Source organism: Photinus pyralis, unplaced genomic scaffold (genome assembly GCF_008802855.1).
Source record: "Photinus pyralis isolate 1611_PpyrPB1 unplaced genomic scaffold, Ppyr1.3 Ppyr1.4_LG3b, whole genome shotgun sequence".
NCBI lineage: Eukaryota > Metazoa > Arthropoda > Insecta > Coleoptera > Lampyridae > Photinus > Photinus pyralis.
Genome location: NW_022170510.1, coordinates 18,699,045 through 18,717,322, shown reverse-complemented (window position 1 = coordinate 18,717,322; position 18,278 = coordinate 18,699,045). Strand labels below are relative to the sequence as shown.

The 18,278-nt window shown below is 34.5% G+C and overlaps 1 protein-coding gene across 1 annotated transcript in view; it reads left to right on the top strand.

Moving 5' to 3' along the window:
• Positions 1 to 3,339: 3,339 nt before the first annotated feature.
• The window catches only part of LOC116167460, a 38,423-nt gene continuing 23,484 nt past the window's right edge, over positions 3,340 to 18,278 (top strand). The window contains exon 1 of the mRNA XM_031482825.1: positions 3,340 to 4,610. Coding sequence (XP_031338685.1) covers positions 3,612 to 4,520 — 909 coding nt within the window. The 5' untranslated portion in view covers positions 3,340 to 3,611 and the 3' untranslated portion in view covers positions 4,521 to 4,610. The remainder of the gene's footprint in view (positions 4,611 to 18,278) is intronic.

Below are 18,278 nucleotides of genomic sequence, written 5' to 3'. Positions count from 1 at the left end.
AACTAATTTTTTTTTAATCATCGGTATAATATTTTGTTGAAAGTAGAAACATGTTCTGTCATAACAAGAAAATAAATAGGAGCCATTAAATTTAACAATTTGTTAAAGCAATAATTAGGTGATGCATTAACTTATCTCCAGGTGAGTAACTATGTATAGTCCATAGCAAGGGCAAACATCCGCGAATTTTAATTTATATCGTTGGTAACGCGTTAGTTATTAGTATAGTATATTTAACTGAGACGACGACCGACGCCGACGACGGCTGCTCTCAAATTAGACGAGTATTGCGAGAACAGGCGGATGTGTCAACGAATGCATGCCTTTAAACTTTCAAATAAATGCGCCGCGAAAAAATTGTGTTCACAATTTGACACACAATCAATGTCATCTTGACAACTAATTGTCTTCCTGGGATACTATATTTGCCCTGAGGCTGGGTTTGCTATGTTTAGTACGCGAGGTCGCATTGAATTTAGATTAGTCGTATTTTTGTTGCGACCTCTGATATCAGGATATGCACCTCTTTGGCTTCGTGCCTCATTGGTACAGTTTATTTTCAATTAACGACACATTTATGACGCGTCTAACATTAACTCCAGTCTAAAACCTTCAATTATTTAGAAAACGCACAGGACCGGATGTATTTTTCGGGTTGTGCTCTACAAAATTGTCGTATTATTCCATTATTTTCATCTTAACCATTAATTTGCTGTTAATGATTTTTGCTGTTTGATGAAATAGCAAATCAAAATTTTCCAAAAAGTATAATTGTGCTGGGAATTCCTTGACACAAACTAGATGAGCCAATTTTTGGTTTGATGAACATCGAAGAAAACCTTTACAGTGGTGGAAATGAAGCAATGCATACGTGGAAATCGCTCGAAGGGTGCTAATTGTGCGCTGGACGGTTGTGATAATGAAGATATGGCCTAAGTCAGGTTACTATGGCGCTGAGTACCGAATTCTTTATTTCTATGCCGAATTCTGATCAGTTCACCCATAAACATCGGCCCTTTTTTTGCCCGAAGTATTAAAAAAAGTGCCGGCAACAAACATTGCAGATATTGACGGAAAAAGTATTCCAATTACGATAACCAGTACATATAAAACCCCATAAGATTTTTTTACGAAAACACACGCGGAAACTTATATGTATCTGTATGTAATTCCTGCACTACTAATATTTCATCGTAACCAATTTTGAGGGAGTTATGCATTTTTTTTAAAATTTTTTTTTAAATTTGCCTACTACCGTACAGATATATGCTTTACAACCATTCTGTTCAGAAAGTGTTACGTACGCACTTTATTTTCTACCCATTCAACGTCATACCATAAGCTATAGGTACAGATTGTATCATACGGAGTGTAACATTAAGTGTGGCAAAATACATTGGATCCAAACCGAAGATACAAAACTTCTCCCCCTAAATTCCTTGTTTTTTAGCGTAACAGTCTGTCGTCTGTCTGTCTGTTCCTTCGAGATCTAGGCTGCTGGGCCACCTAGAGACTTCGGGTTTTCGCTAATTGATAGCTGCTATGGTCTATATTTGCCCGCTACTCATGATTTATAGTTGTATTACGCGGCAACACCCACAAGTGGGTTTTGAAAATGCTTTTAACTTTTTTGTCGTGAGCCATTACACTATAAGCTGCGGTTTTACTAAAGTTCCTACCCCTAGATGATATACCTTCCGAATAGGGAAGCAACAAAATTCCATTCTCGACGAAATTTGTCGTTTGGGGGTCTTTTAATAACAATTTTTTGAAAGTGTAAAGAAATTGCAGCTGCAAATGCAATTCTTGGTCCTAAGTCAATGCCATTAATTTTAGTCGCTGCACTGCATTTAAGATCGAAACCACAAGAGAATATTCCAGTACATGCTCGCTTCGTCAAGAAACGACCGCGTATGCGTTAATAGTACGACGCATCTCTAACATTCCATCGAATAACTGTAAATGTAATAATTTTCGCAAAATCAGAAAAGGCGCACTTAAAAACTAAGTAAGTTGTAAGTTCTGCTACCTTTTATGGGTTCTGAGGAAAAATTTCGGAACTTTTGGAGGCGTAGCTCCCAACAGAAACATTTTGGACTTTTGGTTTACGTATTTGGAAAAAAAAATTTGTTTTGGTTTTAATATACTTCACTGGAACTTAATCCGTATGAATGATAACGGCGCATATTCCTTCTTTAAATGTCTCTTCTCACTCACTAATCAGTGTTTAATACGTTTCATTAATTCGGAGGGAACATATTTCAAATTAGATAAAAGAATGCCAATTATCAAACATTTAAATCCCATTAAATTAGTCTGCTTTGTAACATAATAGATAGGGTAGATTTTTGTTTGTATTGAAATAATACAACGGATGTCATTACCTTTCTATATAAAGTAATCTTCTTTGGATATCAAAGGATTTCTTAATTTACCTTTAATTGCTCAACATTATCTTAATTACATATTCATATTTTAGATAATATTGGCAGGCGTTCATCTATCATTTTATTTGTAGGAATTTGTTGCCAAAATTAAATGTAAAAAAAATAATTTTAAGATTTGTTGTGCGTTTAATTACAAAAGATGGCTTAATACCTTTTTACAATTTTTTTTAATTTGAGCTCACTTTAGAGATTGAATATTCCAGGGTTGGAGCCGAAGTTTTTGGCGTAGGATTTCGATATGGTTTCAGGGCAAAAGGCATTAGTAGAAATAAACGGAGACAACAATAGTTGCCTTGCAAACTATTTTTGCTTTACAAAATTTTATGTTCAGTACAGATTGATGGCAATTGCAACCAACAAGAACTTTTTAAAACGCATTTTTTTCTCGCACTTTATTAAGTCAAGACGTTTTTCCACATTACCCATTTTGGTTTATTTGGGAGGGTCGTATAACAAAATTATTTAAAAAAAATTGATTTAGCTTACTAAAACACAGCTAGTTCAAGTCATTTTTCAGATCTCTTCGTGCTTGGCGTTTCTTATATGTGATTAGAGGATGAATTAGATTATTTGAAATCAAAAATGCCGTCTCTATAGTTTGAACCAATATGTCCAACGAAGGCAACTTTTTTTTTGCAAATTTTACTCTAAAAACATTCTCCTAAACGTAGTTCAAAACCGCAAGCCCGGACGGACGGACGAAAGAACAGATGGATAAAATGCAAACAATTGCCCTTTTTTAATATTTAAAAAAATAACGGATACCATTAATCAAAATGATATACCATTCTGGGGTAAAACTGAAGGTTAAGTTAAAAATATCATATTCAAGTTCCTATTAATATATATTTTAATAACTTTATCAAATAGTGAGTTTAGTGCTAGACGTCGAACTGTGCACACGTATTTAACGTACCTATACTGCATTATCGTTTAACGTTGTAGCGGCAGGCTGTGAATTCAAATGAAACTCAAATAAATATGTCCATTTTTTCAAATACTTAACATAAATGTAGTGTGGCTGTGGTGTCAATTAATAAGTTTATCGCTAAATATCCATTCATCTGTTAAATCCAGATTTACCTGGGGCTTATCTTAAGGCAAGTTTATCGGCGCCGTTATCGGTTTTAACCCGTAACAAGGACGTGTACTATATTTATTAAAATGCCGGTCGATTGTCCAAAATGCAACCGGAAAATTTTGTATGATGAAGATATTCGTTGTGGGAAATGCAAATTACCATTTCATCTCTCCTGTGTAGCGTTAACCAATTCAACAGTGGACAATTGGATCTGCGAATTATGCACCACAATGGAAATAACCCAGCCAAATACAAACAGTAACTTTGTACTGTCTGAATTTCATTTTAACTCCCTACTCCTACAGCTGTCTTCACTAACAGCCAAAATGGATGAGAATAATGCATTACTTCAAAAACAAAGTGACCAAATTAGTAAATGTGCTAGTGAAATTGTCTCCCTGAAGCATGAAAATACCCAGCTCAAAGAACGTTTATCAATACTCGAAACTCAGTCAATCCAACAGCCTCCAACTGGGGAATTAATGTATGAGCTCCGAGATAGGATTAAACGAGAAAAAAATGTTGTTATTTATAATCTCAAAGAAGCGGATAATTCAGACCCTACTCAAACCGATTATGCTGTGGTGATAAACCTACTCAAGACTATAATTTCCATTACTGAAAATGAGGTCGCGTCGGTTATGCGATTAGGGCAAACTAAAAACCCTACGAGACCTAGACCCATTAAAGTGACGCTCTCCATGCCGGAAGTCGCCATCAATATCCTAAGAAACAAATATATTCTCCAATCTTCATCGTACCGTGACGTGAAAATTCGATCGGACTTAACAAAGCAACAAACAACGCACTTAAGGCAACTGAATGAACAATTAAGACAACGAAAACTGAAAGGAGAAACCAACATCACAATTAAATACAAGAATGGCGAACCTACTATAGTGTCATCTGAAGAATCAAACAAACGAGGAAGAGAAGAATTGATTAGTCCCGCACGCCCATTCAAAGCGGCAAGGTCTACAATACCGAAATAGCAATCACAGTTCTTCTCACTAGTGTTTTGGAACTGTCAAGGATTCTCTAACTTGTTTCAATTTCTACAGGCCTCAACTTGGACTTATCAGGTAATTTGTGTGTGTGAAACCTGGTGCACTAATAAGACTTTATCTCTTCCATATCATTTCAATAGTTTTAATTATGTAGTATCACCCGCCATTAAAGAACAGTTGTTGAAAAATATAGAAGTTACTCATTTGATAAAGATATCTCCCAACTTCAATTGTCCACGTACGCATTATTTACGCGTTTTTTTTCATATGATGGTAATACGTCTAATTACCTAACCTTTAAGTTACCCATACACATGATACGATTACTTTCGCAAATAAGGCTATGCTCAAGGAAAGTGATCACCTTCAAAATACAACAAATTACCTACAGAATATACACAGACGAGATGTGCACCCTTTGTAATCTTAATGATATGGAAACTCTAGAGCACATAGTTATTAAGTGTCCTATGTTTCAACCATACCGGGATGCTTATATCAGCCATATTAAATCTGTTCAGGACCTTTTGGACAATCTTAACAACGAGTCTACACAAATCACCCGATCACTTTTTAATTTTATTACCCAAAGTCTAAGACTACGATCCTTTATCATGAATGAATAATTGTTTTCGTTTATCTTGGACCTAAATTTTTTTTTTTTTTTTTTTTTTTTTTGTATGAAGATGTACTAAAATTAAGTTAAAACTATGTAAAACTATACTGGTAGGTACATTACAATAGGTAGTTACTATTATTATTATTTTCCTTTGTAAGCTTGATTAGTGTTTGGTAGTGTAGGTATGTTAGTTTAACGCTAAACCCTGCAATAAGTTTTTTTGTTAAGAAAACTACTAAATGCAATAAAATTATTATTATTATTATTATTATTATTATTATGAAATTAATACAGCGGCCCCAATAAATTGATATGCGTTTGTACTTCTGATAATTAAGTTGTCACAATTATTCAAGTACAAAGGTGCAAAGGTAATTTAAATTGTTAACAGTTGGCAAATGGTAAACGTAAAATAAATACCATTCGAAACGTCACCATCATTCATGAACGCTTTGTCTTTGCATAATTACGGCTTACATGGCTTTTAAATAGAACACAATGGTGAACATGAAACTTGAAAGTAAATATTATTAAAGGAATACTCATACAGCTCTTCATATGCACCTTAGTGAAGTAATCAAGTTATCAAACAAAAAACGCTAAATTAACGCAACATAATTGTAACACATTATATTTAAATTAAGTATAGTCTCTAATAGGTAATGTATCTGAGATAAAACACGGTTATTCATCGGGTGGGTATTTCTCGAAAACAGAAAAATGTATTTTAATCTCAAACGGAAAGTATGCTTAGTAAAGTATATAACGTAACGTCCACAAGTGCTTTTAATATGTGGTTCAGGACAGGTTAAGGTCCCTTATTGCTAGAACTGCATTCCATTAAACAAAGGGTCCGCGTGGTCGGAGATCGACACATATACAGGTGCCTGAACGTATCTTTATCTCATTCAAAAGCCGAGTGCCGGCATGTCGATTAGTATTTGGGTGCGAAAACGTCGATTTATCAATATACCATATATCATACATCATAAATCATAAATCATACATCATACATCATGCATCATACATCATACATCATATATCATGTATCATAAATTGCGCCATATACTATACAACAAATTAGGCAGCTTTATACCCGCAGAGTGCTATGTGCTATAAAATTACAAACCACCTATTTAAAATTAAAGATCTATATTAGTCATCTAGCCTCTAAATTCATTCTTAAAACAATTATACCCCCATTGGTAACGTGTGCGAGTACTTTGTTAAAACACCTCTATCAAATAAGTTTAATGGTTTCCACAATAGAAAACATAATTAATTTAATTGTTAAGAAACTTATGGGGCTAAATTTCCAACGATTCCGTAATGAAAATTGTATCGTAAAGCTTTTCTTATATAATTAACATTTTAATTAAATGTTTATTTGCATCCACGAGCAAAATCTTGATCAGAATTGCAGTTCGTTAAGTTTAATTAAAAATCAAATTATTTTTTGTCGTAAGTATATGACCTGCGACGCACGAAAATTTATTTCTTTGAATTCTTTCTTTAATTAACGATTCTTTTTCGTAACGGTAATGCGGAAAGTGTTGTAATGTTTGTTTTCCTTCTACGATAGATTCTCATGGTAATTATACGTGAAATTTATAGTATGTCACATATATTTACTTTGAAAGGTGAATTTAATTATAAAAATCAGGCATACATCGATGTAAGAAATGTTGATGATGTGGGTCATCGTTAATTGAATTGTATATGGAGTTGGAATTGCGGAATCTAATCCGTAAGTAAAGAAAGTATAGGAACATTCTGCCCAAATACAATTGAACAATGTATTATGTATAAGGAAACCGAAGTAATGCTGTTTGATTGCATGATCTGGGTTCCTCGGTTCAGAGATCGGATCTTTTGAATTTTGGAATAATGGAAATGTTAATATCGTGTTTTTTTTGCACCGATTTTCTACGTCCATCTGTCAGTATGAGGGGCAAAATCCCAACAATGAAAAATCGTCTAAAACTTGTCCAAGTCTCACTGGATAGGGGTTAATACAGTATAGGACAAAATGTACAAATTTGATCAAATTGAATCATCAAGTTCTCCTGGGAAACAGTAAAATATGCTGCCTTGCCGCCTGTTACTGTAACAGTGTTACACCAGCGCGGCTGATATTATTCTCTGGAGCTTATTACAACGCCAAAAGTGTGTGACACGACGAATGCAAAACGTATAGAGGTAGCTAAGACTTCGCAAACCTACACTCAGAGAGTAGTACAACATGTAAGTAGATTTATAATGAAATGTTATCGATGTCACTATAATCCTACACTTATGAACCATCCCAAACATTTATAATCTTTCTAGGCAATGGTATTGGGACATATTTCTGCTATAAGGTGTCATCTTAATGATAATATTAATTTGGAAATAAGTGCTGTGTGTTTGCTATCTAATCTATGCTCTTTATTTTAAAGTAATGCTATTTCCTAAAGTGTGCCATAATAGAATTTTAACGTTTAGGCTATTTAGTTTCGTGATATCACATGCACACTTTGTGAGCTTTAAAATCGAAGGTGAAGACTCGGGATGAATGTTCGTCGACACTTTACAGAAACAAGGGCTAGCATCTTACTCAACTTCTCTTTACTTACAATATACTCTCAATAATGTTATTATTCATTATTATTATAAGCAATTGTCGGTTTCGTACTGTTGGTTACCATGAGTTCAATAAATTCGTCCCCAAGCAAAATCCACTACTTTAGAAACTTTTAACATCCTAGCATTCCAACTCAGGTAATCAAGACAAAAGCAGTTACACAAATTAATAAGAACAATATACAAGTGACACAAGATGAATAACAAGGGTGATCAATTTAGTACAATGGTAAATTATACCCGTTATTAAACGGTTAAACATAGACAAAAAATAACTCCTCCAGTGATCAACCGTTTGTATCTAAAGAACAACAAATGGATACGTTCAGCTCCAGCTTAGGCTATAATTAATTGAACACAAGGAGGGTGCATGTGGGAATGCAAGAAAGTATTCAAGTTAAAATAAATTCAACTATCACACTTACAAGTAAACATATTAAACAGAACCAGTTAATTAGAGAGCTCCCTCTTGTATAGCTAAACATAAGTTCTGCAGTCGCCATGGAATGAGAAAGAAATAGATACAAGCGAAAAATTGTATCTACATTAGATTCTTTCTCCACGGAATAAACGGTTAATTGTACCATATAGGGCAATACATACCAGATTCTGTTTTATCTCTTTCTAATGTATAAAATGAAAATAAAATAATAAGGATATAACTACCTGGACAAACAATGGTGAGAGCGCCACGATGCTCACCATAACCAAAATACAATGCAAAATGGGTGGATTCACATCCAAGCCTAACTGCTGTTCTACCGAACCTGATGCCTGATGACACGGGTAGGCAAGCAAATCGTGTCTCACGCTTTCGTTAAAAATAGTCGAAAATAGTCCAACGATCGTATGCTGTTTATACGGCAAAAGGTGGTGTGCATTTGCTTTTTTACCATCCACACCTTAGTAAGGGATTGTATTGGGGTAAAAAATGACCCCTTTTTGATAGAAATATACGTTTTGAAGCACCAGGATTCCGACTCAAACAAAATGTCTACCTGGTCTACGTAGGGGTAAGACACGAGCGTGCTTCTCTACTCGCCTTTTTACCGATAGCCGTTTTATTAAATCAGGTACATAACTAATTGTTTTTTTTTTACATAACTTCACGTCACTCCAAAAACGGAACGAAATGTTTTTATTTTTAATTAATTTTTATACCGGATCAACAACTAAATAGTTGTTATACACAGCATCGATAACTTATGGTACTAAAGAAAAACAAACATAACTATATAGCTACTTACATTACAATAAGTTAAATAGTGAATTTTATGTAATTATACGTATATTATATGTACATGTCTTGTGGCATTTTCCTTTTTAGTCTTTAGCACCCATAGCAGATTATTGGTCGTATCAGTGCGGTATATAAGAGTAGCGAACACTTGTTTTTAAGAAATGACCTGTGATTGATTAAGGGATATAGATTAATTAGTCTTATATGTACTTGAGTTAGCTTTTCGTTTGTACTTGGGCCCCAATGCTGTCGTGGTAACACACACACTTAATCAAATGGTGCAATGATCCGCAAATATTCACGGACGTATAGTCACTTATTCGCACTATTCACGGTTGAAAATTATATTAGCCGGCCATTACTTTTCGCTATACGACGAAGTTCCCTTGTTGCATCATAAAACATTTCTTATTATTGGTTTTGATGTAGATGCTCCCTACCGCTGAATATATAAAGTACGCGCGACAATAAATTCTTCGGAAATAGTGGCACAAAACCTCAGTTGCGCGGCTAACTATTCTTTTATATACGACAGTTTTTGGTTCGAACTCTTAATTAACATTTACCTACATTTTTAAGCGATCTCAAAAGTGGCGTACACAACACTCGCCTTGAAAACTTGGCAGAGTTTCGTTTTACGCGCTCTAAAAATGCAGCGCTCAATCTGCATGAGTTCTCTTCGAAACTTTAGTAAAAATCCCGGTTTCCCACCAGATTTTTACTCAAGTATTTGCCGAATCCCAAATACAAAACGGACCCACCGCAACCGAAGCGTTCACAGAAAATATTCCTCTCACTCTCCGTCGTGACGGTTTTTAGAACGGGTAACACTGTAACGCTTGGAGTTTTATCTGCTTGAACCCTTGTTTCTTACCTTTAACGCGCTCTATTCTATTACATATTAGTTCCGTTGTATTTCGCTATGAAGCGATACACGCGAGGATACACGTATAAAATTTCTTGTACTGGCAAACTTTATCAAATCAAAGTTATCAAACAATCTTTAAAACCTAAAGCGACCAATTGTTAGACAGCTGCACTACGCACCGTCCTACTAAATAATATAATATTAAATATCGGTTATAAAGCGACAAACTAATATCTACTATAACTATAATACGTATAATAATACAATAACCTTAAACTCTATTATGTTATCAAAAATCTCTAAACCTTCCCCATATAGTTTTATTCGTTGAAGTTTTTAAAAATAACAGCGACTATAGTTTCGGCGTACTGCCATCATCAGGCGATGTGAAAGTTAACAGGAAAACAGTAAATTACAAACGTTGAAGACGGATAAGACGAACATGTTGTTTTTTTAATTATTAACTGGCCGAAGCCAAGTGAAAAACCTGAAGGGTGGTTAAAACGGAAAGGTTGTCCTAAGTTTCAAGACGAATTAATTATCAAGCCTTGTTAAGACAACCAACCGGGGGGGTTGAATTTTTACATTAAAGTTGAAATTTGGGTTAACACATTTCAAAAGAACGGGGGGGAAAAAATAAACTTATAAAAGTATTGAAACTATTAAGATGACTACATACTTAAATTATTTAAGTAAAGTTTAAATTCGAGATCATGCAGACGGCATGTCTCGAAATGATTGACTTGATAATTAATTCGTCTTGAAACTTAGGACAACCTTTCCGTTTTAACCACCCTTCAGGTTTTTCACTTGGCTTCGGCCAGTTTATAATTAAAAAAACAACATGTTCGTCTTATCCGTCTTCAACGTTTGTAATTTACCGTTTTCCTGTTAACTTTCACATCGCCTGATGATGGCAGTACGCCGAAACTATAGTCGCTGTTATTTTTAAAACTTCAACGAATAAAACTATATGGGGAAGGTTTAGAGATTTTTGATAACATAATATATTTCAACCCCCATTTCGAGGAACGATGGATCCAACTCAAAAAAACCTTAAACTCGTTTTATTTACTCCAATCCAAAGCTATTAAATGCGCTTTAAGTATGTATATTGGTCAATTTCATAAACACGTCGACATTAAGCCATATTTGCTTTCTAATGGACAAATGCGCTTTGTGAGCCAGGCGAACGGCCGGAGGTCACCTCTCGTCACCTGTCGATCGTTACCATCGACATATAGAAATAGACTGCACGTACCAATACTAAGCGGGGATACTGCAGATGAGAGAGAAGGGAAAACTAAGAGGCAAACTTTCTCTCTATCATACCATCGACATGCGACCAGCGACATACTTGCACTGTCACAGCAAATGCGAGCAACAGAAGCGCGATAGAGAGAGGTTGCCTCTTGGTGTTCCCTTCGCTCTCATCTGCAGTATTCGCGCTTAGCATGGGCACGTACAGTCCATCTCTGTATGTCGATGATCGTTACACGTGATGACCACAGAATATAAACAGGTGCTCCATATTCTGTGCCGTTGCGCATGAGATGATTTTACACCGGTCCAAAACACATTGTGCATACCGAGCTTCTAAATATGATATATGCAGGAGGCCATTTTTATGGTACAACCAGGACGGGTGAAATTTATAAAAATTGATTTAGGATTCGCTATTTTAGTGTTAGCAACCAAATTTCATACATAGAATTCTTTGAATTCTTTGTTACACCATGTTTTCAATATTCTTTTGTGCCTCTAATCTTGAATCTAAGTGTTCAGTCTGACCATTCGCCCAAAAAAAGGGGGTACTAGTCGCAAATAAAACGGAATTGGCCTGGGAATTGGATTGAGCAAACATTTGGGATGCAATCTACACTGCGCGAAGTAGGTTCACGTCAGATACAAAATATCAAGGGCATTTGTTTCAGATTTTTAAAATTATTTTGAGCTGCGTATCTGTATTTATTTGAGATTAACATCTTATTAAGTTCACGGTAATCGCATACGGTACCAATACGTTTTCCTTTGAGTGATAACGAGTTCCGACTGTTATCATTGTTTTCTTTAGATATCATTACGAGTTCACCAAGGTTTTTGTGTAGGTAAGTACATACACCATTAAAGTGTTGTACATTCATTGAAATTTACGATTCGCACGAGGTAATAATTATGGTTAAACGACGATCGTACAAATACTGGGTCACTTTTGGTAGGTATTTGCACAAACACGAATTTCAATGTTTGTAAAGAATCGGTACACTGGTATAACTATACTTAACAAGTAACAAATGTTGTTGAACAAGTAACAAGCTGAACCAGTAGTCAGTTGAAACGCAAATTGGAGATTTAGATAGTCCACTAGTTAAGACGTTGCAATATTTAGACATAAAGTAAACATGTAAAAATGACCGCCTCAAATTATCTCGTTCTTGCTTACCGCAAAGATCAAAAACAAAATTGCAAATATACTATAATATGAGTTGGACATTGGAAGTAAATATCTACAAGTTGATAACAGAAGGAGTAAATTCTAATTTTAAAAGTTGCGATTCTTAGAACAGAAACTGTTTAATAGAATGCAAACTATTCAACTTGTCTAAAATCGTTGCATCCTACCCAATCTTGTATCATGGTAACACCCACTTTTACGTGCATGGTCTCAATTTGAAATTTAATATTTCCCGTTTAGAACGCGTGGAGCTTCTAAAGTTTACAATTTTCCCATTTCATGCCTCACAAAGTGGTGAATGATAAAGCTTTTTGTTCTAACACTACTGTTAAGCGAAGATGGAATGGTCTGGGGCAACCATCCTGATTCAAATTTCCCTTCAGTCTTTGAATAGGTATAAATATTCAGTGTAGTCTGTAGTGCCATTCGTTCGCAGGACACTCTCACACTCTTGATCATTTTCAGTTTTGTTGCATTACAAACGTTATATGCAGAGTGTCTCAGGTAGGAAGTATGACGTCCGCGATGATTTTATTTAAGAAAACGCTGTATGGTATGCTAATTTTCGTGTAACATACCAAACGCCTAAACCCGATGATCTTCCAAGTAATATATTAAGCAAACATTCGAAATGATATAAATTTTATGTGTTGCTGACTCTCATCAACATCCAATCTTAGCAAATTCATATTTCTCAAAGGAGGCTATTAAAAACAGCCGCCAACACGATGCTATTTTGATAACTTCTGTTATGAAGTGTTGGAGGATGTTGAAGCCACATAACGTCCGCTGCTAATAATAACACCTATATCAATCGAACAACATGAACAAATCGTTAATGTGACAGAATATTTGATGCTTCAAGGTTTTTAGATATAAACAATGTTTCTGGGGCGTCTGGATTCGGATAAAACGTTGCACGTCCCTACCAAGCAATATCTCCAAAACATCTCGGGTTTGTAAAGTACGATATTTGCCACTCAATTGTAAACAGCAATTAATCAAGCCAAACCGAAAGGATGGTTCCTGATCAAAAATACATTTTATTCAGCTTTAAGACTAATGGTACATGGTGCACTTCTTGTGTAAACAAGTGTAAATTCGTTTGACCAATACTTGACAAATTGCCAGATAAAAACTAGTACATACGTTGTTTATAGTTCATGAGTATAAGATATTTTAGAAGCCTTATGACGATTAATTCTTGTGTATCGTACCTTCATAATTACTAATAAAATATGTATAAGTAGTAACAAATACAATATTATACGTCATACGCAAGGTTACATCTTTTATAGGCTCACTAGATTCCCAAACTCCCCTAATGGCCCGCCAGAAACCTTCTCCTGTCACCAGTAAAATCCTCTTTACCATTCTAACAGTGTAAAATTAAAAATTAAACAAGCAACGAAACGATAGGTGGAGGGGGGGGGGGACAAGCAGGCTACTATTAACTAAGTGCTTAGGCTGTAGGATAGAGGAAATTAATTTTTGATTCATTGTATACCATGGAGAAAAAAACAAACCCCTAAAGCGCATTTAAACAAGCGGCAGAGCACCTCAGTGTGACACTACGGGGTCATTAGATTTGACCCATTTTCATCAGACTTGTTACATGTGGCATATAAGTCAACTATGCATAGTTTTAACCTAATAGGTTCAAGCGTTTATAGCAGAGACAGAGAGGCGTGACTCCAAGGGGTCATTGGATTAGACCCACTTTCAATAGATAATTAAATTTATATTAGTAAACAATGTAACGAGTAATTGTAAAGACCTAAATTCAGTAAATAACGTTCCTTACGATGTACGAAGATGTACGAGAATCGGCCTCTTACGCTGATAATCCGCATTCACGCAAAAGCAGTTCTCCGCCCACGCGGAACACCTCATCAATCTGGATATTTTGGAAATAACGCGTTGCATTTTTAACAATATGCTGCAATCCTTCTACATCTTATCTTACATTCCAAGATAAATATAACTTTGAGTAATTCGACCCAATATAATACTATCAAATGATAAATTTGCACGTTAACTATACAATATAAATTTTTTACATGCAGGCATACACAAATATTCGTCCAAAACAGGAGTAAAAAGCAATTTCTTTAAATTGTAAGATGTAGGTCCGTTACAGTTTTGTTCGATCGTTTGTCCATTCATACTACGCGTGATGGTATTCTGATCAGATTTCATCAAAAGTAATTGGTTTCCATAAGCTATATGTACCTGTCCCATCCTTCCCAACGCTATTACAACATCGTGAGGGGGGGGGGGTATCTTTTATGGTACTAATCTTCATAACTCATGAGTATGGGAGATTTTTGGTTTTTAAAATGCGCTTTATCTGCGCAATAGTTATGCACATTGCACATGGTATACTTGTTTGAAGAATGATCGCAAAATACCACCTAGCCCAATTATATTCTGCAAAAGTACCCCTCTACCAGGAAATAATTCCCTAAAAGGGGAAACATTGCGTATGTGTACTACTAAATGTCAGTAACAACATATCAAACATTAACATTCGTGCATGCTGTGCTTGTGCTACGGCCGCCATTTTCCGAGATGGCGGCCGATTTTCATTTTTTTATCAGATTTCATTAACCATTGGAAATACGAAAATTTATTTTTAACTAAAGTTGAGGTACGGGGTGAGTCAATGATTGCGCGGAGTAAGTTAATACCTTGAAGATAAGATTTTTCGATAAAATGCTTTTGTATATTATGATATGGTTGAATATTCTCCACATTTTAAAAATATTTGGAATTATACAGGGTGCGCTCACGAAGTAGGGCGCCAAAATGGTGCATTTTTTTAAAATAGAACCTCCTGTATTTGAATGCATTTTTTAATTCTACGTGTAATTGTACGACTTTTTTATTATCTGGGCAATATCCGAAAAATTAGTAGTTTTAAAGATTTGTAAGAAAAATTAGGCATTTGCAAGTGTCAGTATATTGTCAAAATTATTACTTAAATTTTGATTCCAGGTTCTATATATTTTATCCTGGCTAAAGTAAAAGTCAAATCTATTATGAAACTAAAAAAATAGCTTACAGGGTGTCTCTCTTGTAGGTTCAAAGTTACAAAACTTCATATTAAAGAACTTACTTGCAAATTGGTAGCCTTGACAAAGACTGTTTTCTAAAACGAAAAGATAATGTGAACAAATTGTTGTGGAAATAAATGGATCAAACAGGAGGTGACAGGAAGATTAGATTTAGAGGTTATGTTTAGCATTGGTTCAGCATCACATGCGTTGCGGCAATTGATTACTAAAATCAGGTTTCATAAGACCGGTACAGGCAATGATTAATGCATTGTATGATGATCCAAAAATTGGCAAAAAAAAAGTTTTATTAGCAAACGTCTGTCATTTTGAAATATCAAATGTATATTAATTATTGGCAGACGTTTATTAATAAACTTTTGTTTTTTGTATTGACAACAATTTCAAGAAGAGACGTCAATGATACACGTTTGTACGCTACTTCCAAGTCTAACGTATGTAAAAAGAAAATTGCGGTGGCAGATGTTTACTTATCATCCCACAAAATCTGTCGTTATCTCTACTTCAATTCATAACCAATTTTTCCATATGCCCTCAGATTACAGATTTTTTTAAAATAATATGTGACAAGTTTAGTTGTAAACGCAGTTACTTCCAATTATGGTAATCTGTATTTGTGGGGGAAATAAAATAGATTTATTAATCATCAAAAAAAGTGTATTTGGCGGTTAATTGTATACAATTGCTGTAATTTGTCAAGCACCGACCATCTTGCTCAACATTTGAAAGCTGTGAACAGTTATTGTTGTTCTAAATTCGGGAAGCTAGTTATTCAAATTCCATATCTGATGTGGCAGTTGAATCTGCCTACTCAAAGAAGGCCCGTACTCTTAGCTAATAGCAAATGATAAATTTCATCTGTTCAACCTGTCAACGTTTAAATAGTTTTGTAGTCAGATACGGAACGTAGAATTTCTGCTACGAAATAAACAATTATATTTTGTATCTCTTAAAAATATCTATCTTCTCATCTAAGACGGGAATCGGTGTAAACATATTACGTTGTAAAACCGTCACGTCATGTCACGCTAGCTCGTTAAGGTATCGTATGTATGTAGGTAAAATATGTGCGATGGTAAGGAACTTAAAATAATGACATGGCGAATCAGTGCAAAGCTGATGAAATGACATGATTGTTGAGGTCCGTTATGAGGAACAGCATTACGGTGCCGTTAAGAGCAAAGCCATCGATTCACCTTCTAGTCTTTCTTACAATTAATTTTCTATGTACCAAAAAAATAATTTGAACATAATTATTCAAACCTATAAAACATGCAAACATAATTATTTTCTTGAAAGTGGAGTAATCGTAACGTTTAATGTTTAGTGAAATCTTTAATAAGTAAATTTTACAGTAAAAATGTACATAATTAGAGCGAACATTTCTTATATTTAGGAGAAATTTCACGAAGTGCAGTAACCACTTTCAACGAAAATGTACAAATCCAAACAATTATTATTTTAAGCTGAAATTATACAAATCTGATACGATTAATAATTTTGAAATAGAAATATGTACCTACTTGAATTTGTTTCATTCGCTTAATTTTGTAACGCAAACATTGTTTTCTTATTTTAAAAAATAAATGAAAACAAACCAAAGGTTAATAATATATTAATAGAGCACAATATATACTGATGGCTCGGTAATATTTGCATCAATCGAGTACGTTCAAGGTAAAGTGTTTCCCAACAATTTTATATTTAGATAATGGAACATTATTGTTTGTCAATGCAGAAAGGACATATTTTTTTCTGTCTGCATCCATCGACAAGGAAACAGTATTCTTCACATGTAGAGAAGAGTATACGCGTGCCAACCATACGTAATAAACAAGTAGGTAAGTATAGGAAAAACGTACAACCAATTTAAATCAAAAAGGCCTTCGAACGTGACTTAACCAAGGGCATACTTAAGTGATGAGTTATTATTAGTTAATTAATTTGAGCACTATTTGTATTTGGTAGCTCTCTAAAGTATCGAGCGGATTCACCTGTTAATTTAGCATCTAATAGGTGAAAAGTAACCGAGAGCTTTTTCTGGATGTAAGTAGGTATCTGGTAGGTATGCTATGAGAGGTTTGTTCAACGAACAAATAATTACAACAAAAACAGCATGATTATCAGTTCAAAAATCAAACAAACGTGTGAAAAAATATGGTAGCAGACCAAATCCTCTCACGAGGTGAATAGACCGCAAAATGCAAAACGTAGGAATGTTCCAAAATCTTGTAAATTGTTGATTTTGTTAATATTTTTGGTTAATCACGTGCAGGTACAATACGCGACTATGTAATACATTTTTCAAGGTACTTAAAATTATTTACAATTACATACATTATATTATATACAGCCTTTAAACAATTGAATAATTAACATAACTTTTTATAAGTAATATATAAATTGAACATATCATGGGAAGCAAACAAATTAGTTATTGTTAGTTGACATTGTGTCTGAAAGCTACAAATTATAAATAATAATTACAAAGTTATACAATAACAACGTAAATGACATTTATACGTATAAGACCACTGATTTAACTACAAAGGACGACTAGTTTTGCATTTTTTACTGATTACAACTTCATAAAGATCAAAGTTTAACAAAAATTACGCGTTTCCACAATGACTATAATCGAAATTCGTTTAATCAATTAATTAATTGCTCTTTAATCAACCCTTTGAATTTTTGTGTACTTGTCTTGTATAAATATTGCAAAGCTTCCTACTGTGGAATTATCGAAAATTCGCAGTTTCCAGATCAGAACCGAAAACCTAGCAGTGCGCGATACGATGAATCCACGACAAAAGGACGCAGAAATTTGGGCGAGCGACGAAAGGATGCTGACATTTGGACGCG